We start from the raw sequence: 21,035 nt of genomic DNA, 5'->3' as shown, positions 1-21,035 counted from the left end.
TTTTTTTTTCCACACAGACTGAGAATAACCGATAAATCAATATTTGTGCCATCATTTCCCAATGATTTTTCTTTTTCTTCACCTCATGTGCTTTTAAGTTTCCCTCCTCTCTGTCGTTCTCTGGCGCTGAGGGAGAAGGTAGCGAGCGGTAAAGTGGGTCACCCCTCTCTGCTAGAGTTGTGGAGAGACGAAGACTCGCTCTGTGGAGTCGGGCTGTTTGCCGCCTCAGGCACCAACATGACAGCAAAGGCAAGCTGATGGACTCAAAGGGGCAATCGAGTGCTTGAGAAGCTACCTTGGTATAAATGCTGTAGTCACGGCTCCCCCGGGGGAGTGCAGCAGTAAATATGACGATGCAACAACAATGCTTTTTTGTTTGTTTTTTTTTTATGTCTGAGGGTGTTTACGACAGTAATGAATCATGACGCTTATAGAGAAGATTTGTTCAGTCAACATTGATTTTGAATCTCGAAGATTCATTGAAGGCATGACCTGATTTTCATTGATGTCAAGAACACAGTTAGAAACATTCATGAATTACAATAAAGAGTGTTTTTGTATTCAAGCTTTTTAAACTGACCTACTGGTACAATTGTGTTAAGTTTGTAGAGTTTGTACAGTGTAGGCTTCAAGCATCTGCAGATCACTTGAAGAGATGAAATAATACAAAGGGGTTTAATAAAGAAGTGATGTACGATGTCGGTAAGGGCTTTATAAATGAATATAAACTGATGATAATACAAACATAAACATACATTTATACAAAAAGACATAATAAATCAAATAAAACACAAACATGCTACTTAATCCATCTCACAGTGTCGCAGATGGGAAGCCAGCAGGGGATCGTGTCTCTGTTGTTTCATTAAAAGCTCCAATTAGATCTATTAGGTGCAACCACCCGGCCTGTCTGGGGTCCAGGGAGACAACATGACCTCTCTCTCTCTCTCGCTCTCTGTGTCGGATGAAGCATACGGTACCGCGACTAAAACCTTCCCCGGACCAACTGTGCGGGTCAGTGAGTGACAGTGATAGTGGCCCCCGATGGGGGAATTAGCTAAGTGAGGGGAGAAAAACCACTTTACCTTATCTGGGAAACTTGTTCCAAAAAAAAAAAAAACTGAGCTATGGCAGCAACAAAGCTTTGGCCTCATTTCCTTCCAGCCTGCACAGCCCCGGTCCAGAGATATGACTTGTAGCTAACGATCAGACTCCCCTGTGCCTTTTAAAGAAAGTTAAACAGCTGCTACAGTCGGGGTGAGATGGTCTCTCCCTGATCTGGTATCAACAAAGTGGTTTCGCTGCTGCACCAGTGCTGAGTTGTCTCTTCATGTTCTGTGGTGTACTGCAGAAGTCAAGAAGAGACCTGCACTTCTTTCCCACTGTATTTAACCTTTGCGTGTGTGTGTGTGCACAGTTTGGTGTTGCTGTGCTCATAAGGAGCAGCAGTTTATCCACTTCCTCCGAGGGGCTGGTGTGCGGTTTGAACACGGGTTAAGGATTAAGAGTAGATGGACATTTTGGGTTAGTTGATTGTTAGGAGTAAAGGTTACAGGCTGCAGTAATGGAGGATACAAGTTTGGGGTTGTGACACGATCGTGGTTTAGTTGATTTGTTGGTGACCGAATCAGAAGAAATCAAAACAAAATGTCATTTTTTTTTAAAAGCAAAACAGATGCTTTGACATTTTTGAAAACAATTGAAGAGGCTTTGGGTTTTGGACCGTTGGTTGGACAGAAAAAGCATTTTGAAGATTTCACTTTGGCCTCTGGGAAACTGTGATGAGCGTTTTCTAAAGTATGAATCCGCCAATCATGAAACTCATCTCTCGTCTCAGTCCTAAAGGAAATCCTCTACGTGTTCACTGAAACGTACTCACCAGAACATTTTGTCGTCTCTGTCTTCCTCTCTTCATTCCAGGCAACTACTACGGGACCCCGAAGCCCCCGGCAGAGCCCAGCCCCGTGCAGCCAGACTTGGTGGACCAGGTTCTGTTCGACGAGGAGTTTGACACGGAGGTCCAGCGCAAACGCACAACCTCGGTCAGCAAGATGGACAGAAAGGACAGTGCCGCCCCGGAGGAGGAGGACGAGGAGGAGAGGCCTCCGATGGTCAACGGCCTGGCCGGTGAGTGACGCCACTGCTCTTCACAGCACGCGGCTCGTTATAATGCACCTGCGCTCCATCACCCAAGGTGTTTTTGTTTTTGTTTGCTCAATTTATTCCTCCACCCGGCAGTTCATTATATTATTCTCAGGATGCAAAACAGCAGGGCCGTTATTTCCTCCCCCACCTTATCAGTCTTTTCTCCAAACAAACATTGTCTGGATTAGCTGTTCTGCATGCAAGGTCAGCACTAAATCACAGGAAGTAGCCAAACTCTGTCTGAGATCAATAGAAGCAATCTCCTCCTGCTGGAGGGATAGACTTCGTCCTTGTTTGAATCCCCCCCACAAAGGATGTCCTCACATGGCGTCCTCATGGAGTTGTCCTTGTTGCAAAACTAGTTAGAAAAAAAACCCCAGTTTTGTTGGACCAAAACATGACAACATGAAATGGTAACGGACAGAATTATGTGTGTATTAACGTGTTGCATAATAATAATAATAACCGTCCATTTGAAATAGCTGTCAGCTGAAGAAAGCTGCACCCTGTGCTGGAGCAGCCTCGCCCAGCTGGTCTGTCCTCTGTTCTGGCCTCAGTAGCGGGTCTCTGACACACCCTGACCTGCTGCAGCACGACGCCTCCACTCCAGATTGTTAGCGAAAATGAGCCTCTCTGCACACAAAGACCCTGTGGGCATAAACAGCTAATTACCAATGAATATTACATGGCATTGCCATTTTTGTACTTTTTAGTTGTTTTGTGATCAAGGGTAAATAGTACAAATCACAATTTTCATGCTTTTAAATCTCATTAATGACGACACTTTAATTTACCAGTTGGGCCGCAGACGTGACAGCAGCAGTTTACCCAAAACTAGTAGTTACACTGCAAAGATGTTGTTGTTCAGAGATGCTGGTGAAGCAAACATAGTATGTAGAACAAGCACAAGAGAAACATTTTATTCATACAGACCCTTTAAAGCAAATCAACCTGCAATTTAAAGTGCTTTGCAAGTGAATGAAAAACTGTGAGATATTAGGAACAACACAAACAGAGACTAACGCACGCCAGCTGCAATAAAATGAGTAGTTAAAACAATAAAAGATAAATGCAAGCGATAACAATAATGATAAAGATAAAATTAAATACCACAGGATTTAAAAAAGGGCTAATTAGATAAGATGGAATAAAAACAACGATAAACAGCAACATATAGATTCAAAAGAATAAAGGGTTGTGATAAAAAAAATAATAATAATTAGAAGGAAGTATAAACATTAAAAACATACAATTATAAGACATGAATAAAAGCCGGACTGAATAGATTCTCAGTTGCTGTTGAATACTTTTGATCACAGCCATCTTCAAACTCGGCCCTCGTTTTGATCTCAACTACACATCTGTGAAGTTTCATAACGGCAACAAAACAAATGTGGTCCAGGGGCGTAAAGTGTGAGGGGGGCCGGTCACATATCGCGCCGACGACGTCTTTCCACAGACGGACAGATAAATACAGCTTCTTGGTTGGATTCAATGAGAAATGTCGCCTCTAGAACCGCGTTCTGCCGTTCAGCCCGCAGCCAATGATCATGTTAGGAAATTAGCTGTGAGATGAGTCTTTTTTTTTCTCAGTGTTTCTTGTTTCTCAGTTTTTCTTTCAATGGACCCGGTTCAGGTACATCAAGGAAAAGTCAATAGACTGTCAAACTCGCTGCCCTCATGTTGCCCTGCATGAGCCTTTGCCTATCTGCAACATAAAAGGCTTATTCATCTCATGAAAACTTCTTGCATATGTTGGATCAACTGCTCACAAGAGGAAGACGAACGTGTCTTTTTACACTCTTAGGCTTGTCACGGGACGGAGAGGATATTAGTTCAACAAAAAATAATAGATCGGCGAGTGTGTTGCTGCTCATCTCACATCGGAGAGCGAGAAGGAGAAACACTGTCAGACACACATCATCGCTGTGGCCTTGGGCAGTAATGATGGCGGTGTGGAGCTCGGCCAAGAAAAAAAGAAAACCACTCATTGTAGAAGCATGTCACTCCTATGAGTTGTGCAATCTCAAACGCAGTTTATTAAACCTTCGCCAGCATGTGGATGGATCGGATTGTTCATGTGGCGAGGGTGCGCATCAAGAGGCGGCAGCAGAAGACATATCACCATGCCTAGAAGGTTGTTTATTAATAGTCACGCATTAACTGTTTACAGCCATTTTTCTTTTGTGTCCCTTCAGCGTTCTCGTCAGTTTCTGAAGCCCCGCACGCCTCACATCTGCAACCGCCCAGTTTGTATTTCTCTGCGAGCGCTTGAAAGTTGCCGTAGCCTCGAGCGAGTGTCTGCATGCAGTCATCTATTCTGACTTTATAAGTGCAGAAACCCCCTCCTGGTTCCAGCGTGACAAAAAAAAAAAAAAAAAAAAAAAAAAAAAAACGAGGCCCCAATTTCCAGCACAAAAAAGCTCTTGGCTTGTCCCGGTCAACAGCTGTCACTTTCCATTGCTGCCATTCAATTTACCCCAGCCAAACACTCAATGCCCTGATGAAGCTAGGTCAGACGCAGCCAGATGAAAACCTGCAGATAGGAGCGCACACGCACATCAAGATTAGGGCAAAACACACAAGTGAAGCAGCCTGTGTGATACTAATAGAGTTGTGATGTGACGCACGCGGCGGGGCTGGAGCGTTGGTCAGCTCTGCCCTTGCCTGGGAGGCAGCTCCCAGTACATCGCTGCTGACATGCAAATCCTATGGCAATTGCAGCGCTTCCGTCCTCTCTGTGTACTCTCTCTGTCTCCCTCTCTCTCTCTCTCTCTCTCTCTCTCTCTCCCTCTTTCTCTCTCTCTCCCTCCACCACTTCCTCTCCTGTGGATGTAACCGTCCACCCAGTGTACAGAGGAAAAAAGTCAGCTCGAGCGACAGCAGCAGCAGCAGCAGCAGCAGCAGCAGGGAGAGATGCAAGGAGCCCAGAGGAGCTCCAATGGCGCCACACTCTCACCTCCTGTCTCCTTCTCCTTTTACCACATCCCATACCCCTACACCCAACCCATCCCTCTGTCTGTCTCCATGCCCGTGTCCTTCACCCCATGCCGGGCCACAGAGCACAAGGACAAGGCGGAGTGGAGGAAGACGGTGCCCAGCTACACCCAGTCGGCCGCCGCCATGGACCTGCGCGCGTGGAACCTGCAGGATGACAGTCAGGAGCCTTTGCCTAAAAACTGGGAGATGGCCTACACAGAGACCGGCATGGTGTATTTCATAGAGTAAGTGGTCCCACTACTACTACTACTTGATTGTTTTGATCCTCTCCTATTACGTAAGCATTATGATAATCCCATTCCCAGTCCTCTCTCCTAATTCATCTCTTCTACCACCACGGTAAGCCAAATGTGTTGAGAGATCTGGCAGGGAGTCCTCTCTGTACCGTATCACCAGGTGTTGGACATTGGAAGCTATCCATTGGCAGTTGTGCTCTTCTCAATTAAGTTTTTGCTTTCATTCCCCCCCACCACCACCACCACCACCACCACCACCCCCCTCCCTGTGTTTGATGTCTGTGCTGTTGGCTGGTGCTGAAAGAAAGCAGGGCCCGCATTGTTTACCTGGCTGGTTAGCGTGGCAGCCAGTCAGTGCCGAGCCGCCGACAGAGCCAGGTGCTGCCGCTCGCTGCTAAATCAATAGCTCAGTCTGCCAGGCGGAGAAACAACAGGCTAAATAGAGCTCGCCACCCCTGACCTGCTCCCTCAGTTCTGCTCCTTGTGATCTCTGCAGCTGCTTTTTCTTTCCTCCCTGTGGTCCACGTGTTCCCCTTCTCTCTCCCTCTTCTCACACGCTTCCGTTTGCCTCAAAGGGTCCTCCGAGCTTTGTTCAGATTTGACTAATATTTTAAAAAGGCCTATTTGATCCCAGCAGATTGGAAGTGAGCCACAGTTTTTGTTTCTCGGGGAGCTTGTAGCTGTGTTTGTTTTTCAAAGCTGGTGGAAGAGCTCCCAGGTAAAAAAAAAGCTCCTGAGCGCTGCTAATTGCTGGATTGTCTCTGAGTGTTCAGTGTTTTTACTACAGGAGCGCCGTGTGCACTGATAATGAAATGACCTGCTTCTCATGGCCTCTCACCGCCCTCTCAGCTCATCTTCCTCCTCCTCAACATCATCATCTTCTTCTTCTTCCTCCGTCTTCTTCTTCATCTTCATCTCTTTCTTCTTCTTCTTCTTCTGCATCTTCTTTTTCTTCATCTTCCTCATCACTTCCTCTTCTTCTTCTTCTTCCTGTTCATCTTCCTCATCTCTTCTTCTTCATCTTCTTCCTTCGTCTTCTTTATTATTCTTCTTCTGCATCTTCTTTTTCTTCCTCTTCTCTTTAAGTGAATGAAATGAATATGGCTGCATATTGTATGTATTATAAAGATGCAGATAGTGTAGATACATTTCTCGATGTCAGGTCTGATATCCAGCATGCATCTCTGCTGCACCTACACCTACTGTCTCCTCTCTGTGCTCCAGTCACAACAGCAAGACCACCACCTGGCTGGACCCCCGCCTCGCCAAGAAGGCCAAACCTCCCGAGAAATGCGAGGAAGGAGGTAAGAAAAGTGTTGTGGTAGTCACATAGGCATGAGCACTTATACCCCTCAGTCCCACTCCCAGACACACACACACACACATTTACACATCATCCCCTACTCCCTGCTGCATAAAGCAGTGTGTGCAGGAGCCCACGTCCCAGCCTCTCTGAAGAGGGCGCTGGCTAACAGACGGTGATTGAACAGCTGAGCGGTCCCGGGCACAGTCATGCCGGTGACACAGCACAAACCTCCGGTCCCCCAGCCTGCCCCGCTCCTCCTAATGGCTTCTGGGACACATGCGGGGAGGCTCATCAGTGCAGCGTGTCTCAAAAGGCAATTTTCTATGGCCCCTCTTGCGTAAAGATCTCCTCTGAGCCGCATGCGTTTTGTCACACAGCAGCACAAACTCAAGATGTTGCGCACACACACACACTGCAGGAGAGGAAAGGCTATTACTTTCCAGGGAGGCCGTGTAACAGCTCAGCGTCTCCTCCTCCTCTCCCAGCCTCCTTTACAGTGTGTATTAGACCCTAAACACACAGTGACAAATAAAAGCAGGCCTCTCATTCTCTGAGTGTAGGTAAGCACGCTGTGATGCTGCCAGTCAAAGCACCACGCCTCATCGCGTGTGTCCAATTGTCTATGTAGTGCATCAGCTGTGCTCGAAGTGATTTTGTGTCTGTCTTCTCCCTCCCCCCCGTCTGTTCTCCCTCCAGAGCTGCCCTACGGCTGGGAGAAGATTGAGGACCCCCAGTTCGGCACCTACTACGTCGAGTGAGTAAACTTCTCCCTGTGCCTGAAGGGGCCCAGAGGGCCGCGGCTGCGAGCTGTGTGGTGGAGGATACGGCTCACTCATACGCTTCTATTCAGTCTCTTTTGTGTCTGTGCTGAAGTGACAGTCAAAAGGCTCCACCCAGGGTTTTAAACGTGTACCTGTCTGCGTCCTCGGAGAGTTCTGTGTTATTGTGTTCACACCATCTGCAAGTTAAAGCCATATTGTCGAACTCCGGAGCTATAGGGGAATTCGATACGGCAGTTGTTGTGAAACAAGTTCGTTCTCAGTCTATCTTGGGGGTAAATCTTGTTCCAGTTTTTCGTTTTGTTTTTGAAGTTAGTTTTTCCATGTCCAAAATGTGTTCTGTCGTTAACAGCCATGAATTCAGTTTTGATGGAATTGGCTGTTTTCCATATCCTCGTCGTCTGCGTCGTGGTCGTCCCACGCAGTGTATCAAAGAGATGTATATCAGCCAGTTTTATCTGTCCTAGGAGATTAACAGCCATCATAATTTTTAGTTTCAGAGGCTTATCAACTTATTTTAGAGATTTCTCAAACAAATTTCTCAAACCAATGGAAAAAAAAAAAAAACACAAGATAGCTCGGTGCAGCTTGTCCGACATAATCCAAGTCCTTTGTAAAAATATCACTAAAGTTTACTGAATGTTTTGTGAGTTACTGATAAAGTTTCTAACCTCTTACTAGACCTCACATCTGTTTTGGCGTAAAAATCAGGGCTGTGCATCGTTTCCCCGGGAAAGACTGAAGTGTACACCTCGGGGAAAAATGCAGCGTTGTTGAATCTCGGGGGACCTGTCGACTGCCGTATGTGATAGCAGCATATGCTATTGTCGACATGCTACTTTCCCACAGTCCTGCAGAAAGCAATTATGCCAGAGCAGATAGCACTGGTGGGGTTACAGCTATGTGTGTGTGTGTGTGTGAAAGAGAAAAGACAGTGGAGGACAACGGACAATGAAGGTTTTAGGGTCCCTGAGAGGGAAACAAGGGTGAGATTCCATCCCGATGAAGAGTGTAAACAAGAGCACAATGTTTCATTTTAGCCCCATTACTGTGGACAAAGAGGAAGAGACCTGCAGGCAGAACCGGGCGAGCTGTGGGGGGGGCGAGAGGAATCAGCGAGTCTGTTTATGCAAGAGGGTCACCGAGAGGCTGCCTCTCCTCTCCCCCGTCTCTTTGTCTGGCAAATTTTTTGTTGGTCGTGAATGAACGAGCAAAATGCGACAGTGTGACACAAAGTCTCATTATTTCCTCAACTGCCAAACAAAACACGAGGTGGGACGATCAAGGAGCGAGGAGGTGAGACGGGGAGCAGCGGAGGAAATGAAAGGGTGGAAATGAAAGAGAGGTGGAGGGGGGGGGGGGGGTGTTTATCTCTCCAGACTTAATGGGGAGGGTATCTCTGTGCATGAGTCAGACACAGCGAGAGAGCAGAGCAGAGTTTCACTGAGTGCACACACACACACACACACACACACTCGAACACATATACCATCAGCATCCCAGCATGGGGCTGATTCTCTGTAGCGGTGTCGGTGCACTTTCGTCTTCCCAAGGTGCTGTCGTGCCCGGGATTTACAGCTGTTAGAGCTCATTACGCAGATGATACGCCGCCTCATCTAAACCGTGGAGGGACGTTTCTCACGGTAGCGGGGAAGAGTTTCGGTGCACAGGTGTGATCTGTACAACCACTAATTGTTTTTCCCAGATTGAGTTTGGTGTAAATTTCCCCCGTAAATGTCAGCTGCTGATCCTGGTTTAGCAAAGGCTGTTTAATCCATCCCTGGATGTGTAAATGTGAAAAAAAAAAAAAAAAGGAGCATGTCGTTGTTTACATCAACCTGCAAACCTGTTGTTTATTGAATCTTTCTGATCCCGAGGATTACAGTGCATTGAGCAGGGGTCAATCCTCTTTATCCAATTCTCTTTGAATTCACCAGGCATTCAATTTTTTATTTCTGAGGCTTTTACACGCTCTCGATCCGTGTGCGTTACACTCTCAGAATAGAACGGCTTTTTGAAGTTGTGGTTTTTCATGTATGGAGCAGCCTGCATGCTTGACGACATGCCGTCTGCCCAGCGACGAGGCTAGTGGACACCCAGCCCTCATAGTCAGATCACAGGTTTGCATGAACAGTATCGAGGGGTGTGGACAGGTTACGCTCTGTGAGGCCCGAAGGCGAGACCACGGACCAAAGAGGAAACATAACTCGACAGGAAGCTGCATGTAACCTGTTCATTTACCTACAGTGGTGTCACTCAGTAGTTGTTGCATTGTGGGTAATGTAGGCACAAGGCTTTCAAAGGGAAGATGAATGAGAATGATTTCTGATCTCTGGTTCCACTGTATTCATTTAGATAGTCTGTTTTTAAAGAGTCCAACAACTGTGTCTTCGGTGCCTACGTTACCCACAATGCAACTAAGCCACTGAGTGACAACGCAGGCAGCAATTTAATCAGATCGCGAAACACACTTTGATGTGTAAAATCGACAGCTTTAATAGAAACAGTAGGAGGTGTGATGAGATGTATGTCAACAAAAACAGGATGTGAACGTATCACAGATGCTCAGTTAGACCTTGTTCAGCAGCTTGTTCTTGCTCATCTGACGATGTTATCTCTCCATGTGCAGCCACATCAACCAGAAGACCCAGTTTGAGAATCCGGTCATGGAGGCCAAGAGAAAGATGAGCGTCGACATGCCCGCTGCAGCACCGCCACCGGCAGCCGCACCCGCAGGTAACTGCACCCGTGACCAAGAAACTGCAGATGTGTTAGTTGAGTATAGTTCACAAGCGAAGGAGTGAGATGATTCAGTTTGATTCACGTTGAACATCGTCTCCACACTGAGGCTGAGAGATGTGATGCTGGAATGATAAATATTTATAGTTTCTTCAGTTACAGAGGAACCTCATCAGTATTTTGTTTAAGTCAGTTCTGCAGTGTTCACATTAAAGGTCATCGTTTAGATTGACGCCCGGGAAGTTTTCCTCTCGCTGGTCATCAGGGAAGCAGACAGGAAGTGAGATCATTTGCTCTAAATTGCATCCTGGAATCCAAGAGAGAGAGAAAGAGAGAGAGAGAGAGCAGAGTAACATATGATGAGTGCATATTTTCAGTCTGTGAATCTTGAAAAAACTCCTTTAAAAGTTCTAATTTTTATATGTTTATTATAAATGTATCATGACTGATTTTCGGCCACACTAGCAGCCGGTCTGTAGTGATGGAAATGTGGCTCTGTCCGTTAGATGGTCTGACGGTTTCATCATCTGGTGGGACATTGATGGTCCCCAGAGGCTGAAAACTGCAGTATTTGGAAATCCTCTTGAAATACACTATATTACCAAAAGTATTCGCTCACCCATTCAAATGATCAGAATCAGGTGTTCTAATCACTTGGCCTGGCCCCAGGTGTATAAATTCAAGCACTCAGGCATGCAGACTGTGAAACAAGACATTTGTGAAAGAATGGGCCGCTCTCAGGAGCTCAGTGAATTCCAGCGTGGAACTGTCATAGGATGCCACTTGTGCAACAAATCCAGTCGTGAAATTTCCTCGCTCCTAAATATTCCACAGTCAACTGTCAGCTCTATTATAACAAAATGGAAGCGTTTGGGAACAACAGCAACTCAGCCACGAAGTGGTAGGCCACGTAAAGTGACGGAGAGGGGTCAGCGGATGCTGAAGCGCATAGTGCAAAGAGGTCGCCGACTTTCTGCACAGTCAATTGCTAGAGAGCTACAAACTTCATGTGACCTTCAGATTAGCCCAAGTACAGTACGCAGAGAGCTTCATGGAATGGGTTTCCATGGCCGAGCAGCTGCAGCCAAGCCACACATCACCAAGTGCAATGCAAGGCGTCGGATGCAATGGTGTAAAGCACGCCGTCACTGGCCTCTAGAGCAGTGGAGACGCGTTCTCTGGAGTGATGAATCACGCTTTTCCATCTGGCAATCTGATGGACGAGTCTGGGTTTGGAGGTTGCCAGGAGAACGGTACATTTCAGATTGCATTGTGCCAACTGTGAAATTTGGTGGAGGAGGAATTATGGTATGGGGTTGTTTTTCAGGAGCTGGGCTTGGCCCCTTAGTTCCAGTGAAAGGAACATTGAATGCTTCAGGATACCAAAACATTTTGGACAATTCCATGCTCCCAACCTTGTGGGAACAGTTTGGAGCGGGCCCCTTCCTCTTCCAACATGACTGTGCACCAGTGCACAAAGCAAGGTCCATAAAGACGTGGATGACAGAGTCTGGTGTGGATGAACTTGACTGGCCTGCACAGAGTCCTGACCTGAACCCGATAGAACACCTTTGGGATGAATTAGAGCGGAGACTGAGAGCCAGGCCTTCTCGACCAACATCAGTGTGTGACCTCACCAATGCGCTTTTGGAAGAATGGTCAAAAATTCCTATAAACACTCTCCTCAACCTTGTGGACAGTCTTCCCAGAAGAGTTGAAGCTGTAATAGCTGCAAAAGGTGGACCGACATCATATTGAATTCTATGAGTTAGGAATGGGATGGCACTTCAGTTCATAGAATGAGTAAAGGCAGGTGAGTGAATACTTTTGGTAATATAGTGTATCTCAACAAGTGTTGGCTAGATTGATGTGAAAAGTTCAGCTGAGACAGTCGTGTTCCCCACTCGGGATGCATTGTGGGAGCTGAGGTGATTCCACGCAGGTTAAAATCTCGTCCCTCGAGTTCTTTGTGTGGTGAGCGTGTCAGCTTGCTGCCGTTGGCATTCAGCTCAAAGTTTTGCTGTGTGTGAGTTCGGCCTCACGGAGTCTCTTATCCTTGTTAGTGTCCTAGCTAACACCGCGTCACTCAAACCGCATTCAGCGCCGACAAAAGATGCACTCTTCACTGGAGGATGTGTTTGCTAAAGACGTATCAAGGACGGCCATACCTGCACATTTATCAGACATACTTGTTTTTAAAATAAATAACATTAATGAACGCAGTCATTAAACAGTCGACAGCGTTAACAGGTTGCTCCGTTGAACTTCAAGGTCAGTAAATTTACATTCTGCTGTGATTTTCCTACTTTTCCTCACTTAGGATGCTACACAGGCGATAGCGTTATCAAGACCCAGCACTTTTTAAACACACGTTCCGGCTTTATAGTTCCAACTCTTTGTTCACTGAAGAGGCCGCCTTTATATTGAGGCATTAAGATGTGTTCTCCAAACACTGGCGCACTTTTATCATCTCCTTCACGCTGAGATGTCGGTCTGAAAGATGTTCTAACGGTTGACAGGCTGCTGATAAACAGCCCGTGGCCTCTGAGGCAATGATATTCAATTTGAATAATGGAGCAGTGCTTCACCGGGCGGCAGAATTCATTTTGACAAGTAGATTATGAAATAGGGGGGGACTCTGAGGTCTCTTTGAAAAATGCCTTTTTTTTTTTTTTTTTTTTTTTTGCCCCAGTCATCCAGCACAGTTCAAAGATCCCTTTAGAGCAAAGGCAGGGTTGAGAGACAGAAGAGGAGAAAGAGGTGACCGCGCTTGAAAGTGACTTATGATCATAAATTGCATTTCTACTGGGTCATCTGCTCGTCATTTACCACCTGTGGCGAGCGCTGCCGCTTGACTGGCCCTAATCACCCTCCGCTCAGGCTGTGTGAGGGTCTGAGGAGCTGAAGCGCTGTGTTGTTGTAAAATGAGTCAGAATTATTATACACTACTGTGCGTGCGCAGACAAAGCATGACCTTATTAGTATTCAAACCAGCCTCTGTATTTCAGACACCCCTCGGACAGAACTGTCTGCCTCACTCGGTTGCACGCGGACCCCCACCTCCCACAGCTGAGTCTCTCTGCAGTCTGTGGCTGATATTGCGTCTGTGTGCCACCGCCTCCAGCCTCCACCGCCTCCCCTGCGCCCACTCTGCACCTTTTCCCAGCCCTCGTTAATGAGAATTAATGGCCGGTGGTCTCTGTGCAAGTTGTGTGGACGTGCGTGAGGTGGCATCTAAACAGTGTTTTGACAGGGACGGCTGGCCTGACCTCCCAGACAATGCCGCAGAGCGCAGGAGCAAAAGCGCAGCGCTGCGCTCAGCCATAATTACAGCGCTGACAATCCTGCCTGACATTTCATATAATCACTTCACCCCGGAGAATACAGACTGTCCCTTTGTGGTTCACAGCTTAATCAAGACCATGTAAACACAGCTCTTGTGTGTGTGTGTGTGTGTGTGTGTGTGTGTGTGTGTGTGCCCCCCTCCCTCCCCGACTCACTCCCGCCCCCCATTCTCTTTACTCCTCTGTCAGTGCTGCTTTCATGGCGATCGTGGAAAAAACAGTGTTGACAGTCTCTTGACAGAGTGTGTGAACGCGGAACGCCTCGGCCGGCTGACGAGCCTTAATCCCGTCAAACAACATACATGTAGCACACGTGCTCACACTTTAAAGAGTCATGAGGTATTTCATGTTCATGCACCTGCGTGCATATAATTATTCAACGTTAATTTACACATGCAGTCTTGGAAATCGCTCCCATGTGGGAATATCATGTTAATCATACTTGGCATGATCTTCTTTTTTTATATATATATATATATCTTCACTGCAGTCACGTTTATCAACCAATTGCAATGCAATTATGCAGATCACCATCCCATGACACATTGCGAGTGGTGTTGGAGGCAGGGAGGGAGGAGGAGGAGGAGGTGGAGGAGGAGGAGGGGTGGATTCTATCTGTACCCTCCCTAATGAGATTGATGTCCCACCATCTATCAGTGTGGGAACTGCCAGAGAAGAAGCCCAGCGTGCAGGGGACACAGCGCATAACTCCCGATCTCATAGGCCCCACAGTGCAGGAGAGGGGCGAGCCAGGATTTAGTCAGAATTTCCCCCTCTTTCCGTCGAGGATGACTCCGTTTCTCTCTGTCTCCTTCTATCTCATCGCGCTCATCTTGCTCTCTTTCTGTCTCGCACACACACGCTGTCTAATGTAATTCCCTCTATATAAAAAAAAAAAAAAAGTTGGCCCATTTACACATCCCGCAGGCGCCACAAAAAGAGAATTTGCGATGAAAAGTTTACCTGGAAAACGGCAGGCGCGCTTTCACGACGGATTTATCACCGCAGTGAAAAGAATCGGTTGTTTTTTGCGGAGCAAGACGGAGGCCAAAACACAGACGTCGTGCAATAACCGGATGTTTATTGGAGTGGTAGACTCACAAGTTTTGTGGGTGTGTGTGTGTGTGTGTGTGTGTGTGTGTGTGTGTGGCTTGTTTGAGTTTGCACTTAAATAACAACGCTCGCAGAGTGCTCGTGTAATTACTACCAGTGAGTGACGTGCTGTCAGACACGTTGTCACTGTGCGAACGTTGTGTAGATGGAGACAGATGGCAATTTATGAGCAGGCTTTTCAGATTCTCCTCACATCCCAGGCTCATTTTACACACACACACACACACACACACACACACACACACACACACACACACACACACACACGCTAACATACCACGTAGTCATCTAGAGCACATAAACCTGTGAACTTTAAAGGTGTGCTGCTCTCATCTCTGAGATTTAATGCCACTGTGGCTTCATGTCAGATTAAGTACGAGGGTTTTGTATCTCACTTCCTTATTGTTAGACCAGAACTGTGCAATATGTTCAAACTGAAGCAATTAGGTATGTAGTCATTGCATTAATCAGGCCATTAAAGATATTTTTCTCCATCTCCTCGTCTTTTACCGCATGCCGAACTCTCTGCTCTTTCTCCACCGTCATCCCAACAAACAGACGAGCCTGTCAGGGGATTGCGGGGCTTCACCAGAGATCCGTCTCAGCTGCAGGGCACCATCCTGCAGACGGCGCTGAGGAAGAGTCCCCAGGGCTTCGGGTTCACCATCATCGGAGGAGACCGACCGGACGAGTTCCTTCAGGTCAAAAACGTCCTTCCTGATGGGCCGGCGGCACACGACAACAAGATCGCCTCAGGTAACCGTTCCCTCGCTGACACACTGTTTTATAAAAGTGGACTCCACTGTCTGAAATGTGCTTCAGCTGCAGTGGTTATGTCCACATTTTATTCTGTTTTATGATTTGATTCCCAAAAAGAATAACAAGGAAAGGAACTGAAAGGACACACAGTGAATAATATTCAAATGTTTCTCTCCTCTTTTTGTTTGTCTGCTAACCTTTTCCAAACATCGCACCGAACTTCTCTACCTCCGCAGAGGAGCTTAAGTGTTCGTCTGCTTGTTGGTTTGTCAGCAGGATTAAACAAAAACTGGTGAAAGAATATCCACAGAACCTGGATGGAGGATGGGTATCGACCTAGAACAGACCACAGTAACTTTTGGTGTGGATCTGGATAAAGGGACGGATCCAGGCCTTTTTTTCTCTCTCTCTTTAATATAGTGAGATTTTTGACATTTTCATTAATTAAATTTTTTGTTGTTCTTCTTCTTCTGATCTTGAAAAAGAAATTCAGGCGTATTTAGGTGGCTGGTTACATCTGATGTGGATCCAAATAATATCCTGATGTAGCAGATTTAAACATGCTCGATTTAATATTGGGCTTGATTGGATCGAAGGTGACTGTTGGGCCTTGGCGGAGGTATGCGCTCTACTGAGTGCCATTTAGCTTCTTCTTTAAGATTAGAGATTCTTACTATGTTACCGAAGTGACAAGTGAACATTTTAACGTGAAGAGAGCGTTAAAGAGAGACAAATAATTCGAAACAAAACCATAATCCAGTGTCACATGCTCGTGCACACACTCGGCTCGGCATCAGCACTTGACCGTACATAACGAGGGTTTTATGTAACCTGAGCACAGAGACAGACAGATTTATACGAGAAAACCACAGAACGGGCTGTGTAAGCGTGAATGTCACATTGCTTGATTAAGCCAAGGCTAACGATTACAGGCCGAGGAGCAGCCCTGAAAATGGGAGACTTCCGCCAATAAAGCACATGTTCGGTTTACAGGTGACAACCAGATTTTATACGCAGCCGTATATCATAGGTTTAATAAGCCTGCAGAGCGGGTGTCTCTTCATGGCCGGAGGATGACAACCTGCTTCATCTATAGGATGTGTATGTGACTCGTGCACTACATAACGTCGTTAACGTCGCCTCTGCCAGGCGCCCGAGTGTCTGTGGCTCTTTAAAGTCCCCACTTTTTTAAAAATTTTATTGTATGTATAAATACTCTGATGATCACATGCATCGGTGATTGAAGTCATTTGAATTAGCGTTAGTGAAGTGCCTCGGGATGCACATCACAGTGATATTGATTTCGCTGAATGCTCGTGCAGCTACAGACATGCCGCCGCTGAGAATCAACATGGAAGTGGGAACAGAGAGAGTAATTATTTTCAGTGTTTCATTACCCCTCGAGAAGGAGGGTAATTGATTAAACCCAAAAAAAAAAAAGTGAATGTAATTAATTTGGCTGGGTTATAATAGCGAGTGCTGTTGAAGTGGAACAACTTTCTTTTGAAATGTAAGACTCTCTGTCTGAAGTCCCGCTGCAATTTATTTCAAGTTTCTGACACTCCTTTTCCCCGATGCCTCCTATTATTTTGTGGATGCTGGGTTGTTAGAGGTTTGTGTAGCGGGTCTGAGCAGGCACTACATCAGGACATGGAGCTCATTTCAAGAGTGAAACCTTAGCCGTAGTGTTTGCTCAGAGAGAGGGTATCGATCGTGTAGGTGGGCTGAATCCTCTCCGCTGGGCTTTTAGCCAGCTCGCGAGTCAGCAATTCAGCCGGGCCACCCAGGCCTGTATCTCAGCCGGGCCGAGGGGTGATGAGATTCCTCCCCTCTTACAGTGAAGATGAAAGGAGGAAGAAGAGAGCAGCATGTCAGTGATCCTGTTCTATTTTATGCTCTCGGTTCGATCTCTCCATCTCCATTAACGTCTGTGGATTTCTCTAAAGAGTGCGGGAGCGTGAGAGGGTGATGACGCTTCAGATTCGTCTCGTACAATCCAGCCGGATAATTATCATTTCACTTATTGTGACAAACCACGTCAGAGACATTAGTGTCTTTTCTTTAAGGTCCAATGGGCGCCTCACACGATTCCAGCAGGCAAAAAAAAGTATAATTTTCTTTAAAAGTTGCACCTATTCCTTCTCTTTCATAAAAAAATGGAGAATCCATGATTATGCAAACTTAAGACACTGTAAAGTCCTTTCTCAGTGTGTGCGTATGTGTGTGTGTGTGTGTGCGCTGGAGGCTTTTTCCACATCACACTTGTGTTTGCTGAATACTGGATCAGATTATTTTTCATTGCAAGCCTGCCTCTTGAAATCCAATTTTTCAGCAAACACGGAGGAAATGAACACTTTTGAGCCTTCTAGTGTCCAACTCTATGCATACATCAAGCTCCAACAATCAGCTGAAGAGGAGGAAAACACAGTTTTGACTGATGTAGCGATTGTAGGACATTTAACATAAAAATGCTTGTCGTCGCACAGGTGACGTGATCGTGGACATCAACGGGGCTTGTGTTCTGGGGAAGACTCATGCTGATGTGGTGCAGATGTTCCAGTCCATCCCAATCAACCAGTACGTGGACATGGTCCTGTGCCGGGGCTACCCACTGCCCGAGGATACCAACAGCAGCGAGGACGCCTCAGGAGGCCTCTGCACCTCCAAGGACACTTCCCCTTCCCCCTCGACCTCCACGCCACAGGACCCCCACTACACAGTCCCAGACGGAGGAACCCTCCCCAGGCAGACTGCTGCGGTACCTCCCATGACCAACGGAGGACGCCACCACCACCATCCTCATCCTCACCAGCACCACCACCACGTCCCTCACATCCCCAACCAAGACGGGCCCGACCCCACTCTGTTACAGCCGGAGCTGGTGAGCGTGCCCTTGGTGAAAGGCCCCGGAGGCTTCGGCTTCGCCATCGCGGACTGTCCCCTGGGCCAAAAGGTGAAGATGATCCTGGATGCTCAGTGGTGCCGCGGCTTGCTGAAGGGCGACGTCATCAAGGAGATCAACAGGCAGAACGTCCAGACGCTGAGCCACTCCCAGGTGGTGGACATCCTCAAAGACCTGCCCGTGGGCAGCGAGGTCAACGTGCTGGTGCTCAGAGGAGGTGAGTCGGCAAGAAATGTGGAAGCGAGCCTGCAACATTAACTAATCCTCAGGATTATGCCGCAGCTGCTGGTTCTGTTACATTGCCAGTGAGGTGACATCTCTGTTGTTAAATCTCGGCTGTCTGTATTAATCTACTCAGGTTACCATTCAGACAACAAACAGGTGTTGGAGCCCGGAGATATTCTAGCAGTTCAGTCCCACGCTTCTGAAATCATTTTAATCCCCACGCAGCTCTGTGTCGCCTGTAGCCTCTCTCTCTCTCTTACTTTCACCAAAAAGAAACAACAGAAGTGAGAAGCCCACCCGCCTGCATTTAAAATGAATTTCTTAAGGGACAAAGGTGCATTGTCGGAGCCGCGTTGATAAAGGCCCACTTAGCTCTGGTGGGAGTTAACCTGTAACATGTAGTGTTTTAATTCCTGGACAGACACTGTGGATTGTGGCGCTCTGTAGGTATTGCTTGGACACACAGACTCTCCCAATGTTAAATAAAGCAATTTCACGCTTCGGCTCCCCACACCGACTTTGCATCGCCCGCTGCGCACCTTCCCCAAACAGGGAGGAAGTCATGCTTAGTCACATGGTGAGCCACGCTGGGAGAGGCGAAGAGAGAGAGAGAGATGGCAGCTTCAGTGATTCACATGCTGCTTAGAGAGAAAATGGAGAGGGGAAGGGATGAGAGATGGAGCATGGTGGGTAATCATCGCCCTTCTTCTGACTTCAGGCTTCCACTGATTTGAAGGGCTCGTTGCTTTTTCTTTTTTTTTTTTTTCCGCCTGTACTGCAGTGCAGTAGCCTAGATTCAACGGTTGCACCCACATATCAGATGTACTCAGCTGGGCTCTGCTCTGAGCTCCAGGGGCTTGTCCTGTCTGTGTGTGTGTGTGTGTGTGTGTGTGTGTGTGTGTGTGTGTGTGTGTGTGTGTGTGTGTGTGCGTGTGTGTGTGTGTGTGCTGTTATTAACTTTTTGCCCATTTGTGGCAGCCTTATATGCATTTTTTGATGTAACATGTGCATATGCAGCAGTGTGTGTGTGTGTGTGTGTGTGTGTGTGTGTGTGTGTGTGTGTGTGTGTGTGAGTGTGTGTGTTACTGCTTTAAACGGAGCAGCAGATCACAGCTTTCCAGGACTGAAAAAGAGCAGCGCTGCAGGGCTTCCCTCAGGTCACCCATAGACCAGGATTAGGTTAGGATATGTTCTCAGCTGGGGGTGGGTGGTGGTGGTGGTGGTGGTGGAGGAAGCTTGAACTCGCTTTCCAATGACGGAGGGCAGAGAGAGAAAATGAAACAGGAAATTATTCGGCTCTCCGGATTTAAATCTGGAAATGAGACATATTCCAGCCTCTTCCTGCAGTAGTTCGTGCTGCACTCCGCAGGATAATAACACAAACGAGGGGAGACACCGTCACTACGTTTGCATTGCTAATATTTGAAATGGGGATCAATTAAACCTCACACACCTGTACGCATTCATTGATTTCATGTATTTAATTTTAGAGATGCTGCTGTTCAGAGAGCTGGTAATGAAAAAGCTGCAGACAGCGGGAGCAGCGTGCTCCAGTTTCAGCTAACAGCTGGCAGGTTTAACTGAGAGAGGAGAGCAGTTTCCCATGGCTGAGGGGTCACCTCTGTGTCTCCCATCCTGGAGTGACGTGGGAGCCGTTCCTCTGCCACTGGAGTATACTGCCCCCTACTGTTTGAGTTGCACTGTGACTCACAGACGGAGAGGGAAAGCAGGAGCGAGGTGTCAGAAACATTTACAGCCTGTAGACAGCACTGACTGTGTACAGTTTGTCCTGGTAATTCGTGGGAGTGGACGTGCAGTCAGTGAAGTGAAGAGAGATCGAACAAAAAGATACAGCTTTAAACCTTTAAGCCACACGTTTGAATGCGCTGTTGTTTGCTTTATGATTTTTCAGATTTTTAACATCCACTTCTGCCTCTCTGCTTTCAGGTCAGACGTCTCCGGTGAAATCACTAAAACCAGTAAGTCGGAGCAGATCTTTGTGATGTTTTTCCTCCTCCGTGCAGAGTGAGGCAGAGTGTACACCGATGCTAAAACTGCTGCTGAATTATTAAACAGAAAAAGGTTTTTAACTTTGTCTCGGTTACCCACATGCACCACTCAGTGTGTGTGTGTGTGTGTGTGTGTGTTGTTGGCTACATTATTCAGTGAGCCCACATTAGCCAGGCTGTTATTTCTGGAGCTGCATCATGTGGGTAAATATGCTGGCTCCTGGCAAACAGCAACTTAACATCCCTCTGCGAATGGGTGTTTAAGATGATACGCCGTGTTCAACAGCTTGTTCCTGCACTGCTCCTCCATGCTGCACGCTCAAAATAGAGAAGGAGAGCTGAGGCAGCAACAGGCTTACTCATACTGTTTACCAGGTTCAACACAGTCACAATGTATAGTTTTTTTTTAAAAAATGAAGACGAGTGCAGAGGTTTGGGATTGTCATTCTGGGGGGTGATGTTCCTGCCCTCGCTACAT

At 47.0% G+C, this 21,035-nt stretch overlaps 1 protein-coding gene across 1 annotated transcript in view; it reads left to right on the top strand.

Moving 5' to 3' along the window:
- The window catches only part of magi3a (membrane associated guanylate kinase, WW and PDZ domain containing 3a), a 125,645-nt gene that overhangs the window by 92,594 nt on the left and 12,016 nt on the right, over window positions 1–21,035 (top strand). The window contains exons 4-11 of the mRNA XM_037103028.1: window positions 1,921–2,127; window positions 5,207–5,369; window positions 6,606–6,685; window positions 7,384–7,441; window positions 10,096–10,202; window positions 15,221–15,418; window positions 17,908–18,540; window positions 20,496–20,527. Coding sequence (XP_036958923.1) covers window positions 1,921–2,127; window positions 5,207–5,369; window positions 6,606–6,685; window positions 7,384–7,441; window positions 10,096–10,202; window positions 15,221–15,418; window positions 17,908–18,540; window positions 20,496–20,527 — 1,478 coding nt within the window. The remainder of the gene's footprint in view (window positions 1–1,920; window positions 2,128–5,206; window positions 5,370–6,605; window positions 6,686–7,383; window positions 7,442–10,095; window positions 10,203–15,220; window positions 15,419–17,907; window positions 18,541–20,495; window positions 20,528–21,035) is intronic.

Source organism: Acanthopagrus latus, chromosome 7 (assembly GCF_904848185.1).
Source record: "Acanthopagrus latus isolate v.2019 chromosome 7, fAcaLat1.1, whole genome shotgun sequence".
Classification (NCBI taxonomy): Eukaryota; Metazoa; Chordata; class Actinopteri; order Spariformes; family Sparidae; genus Acanthopagrus; species Acanthopagrus latus.
Note: the sequence above shows the minus strand (reverse complement) of the source record. Positions and strands in the feature narration are given on the sequence as shown.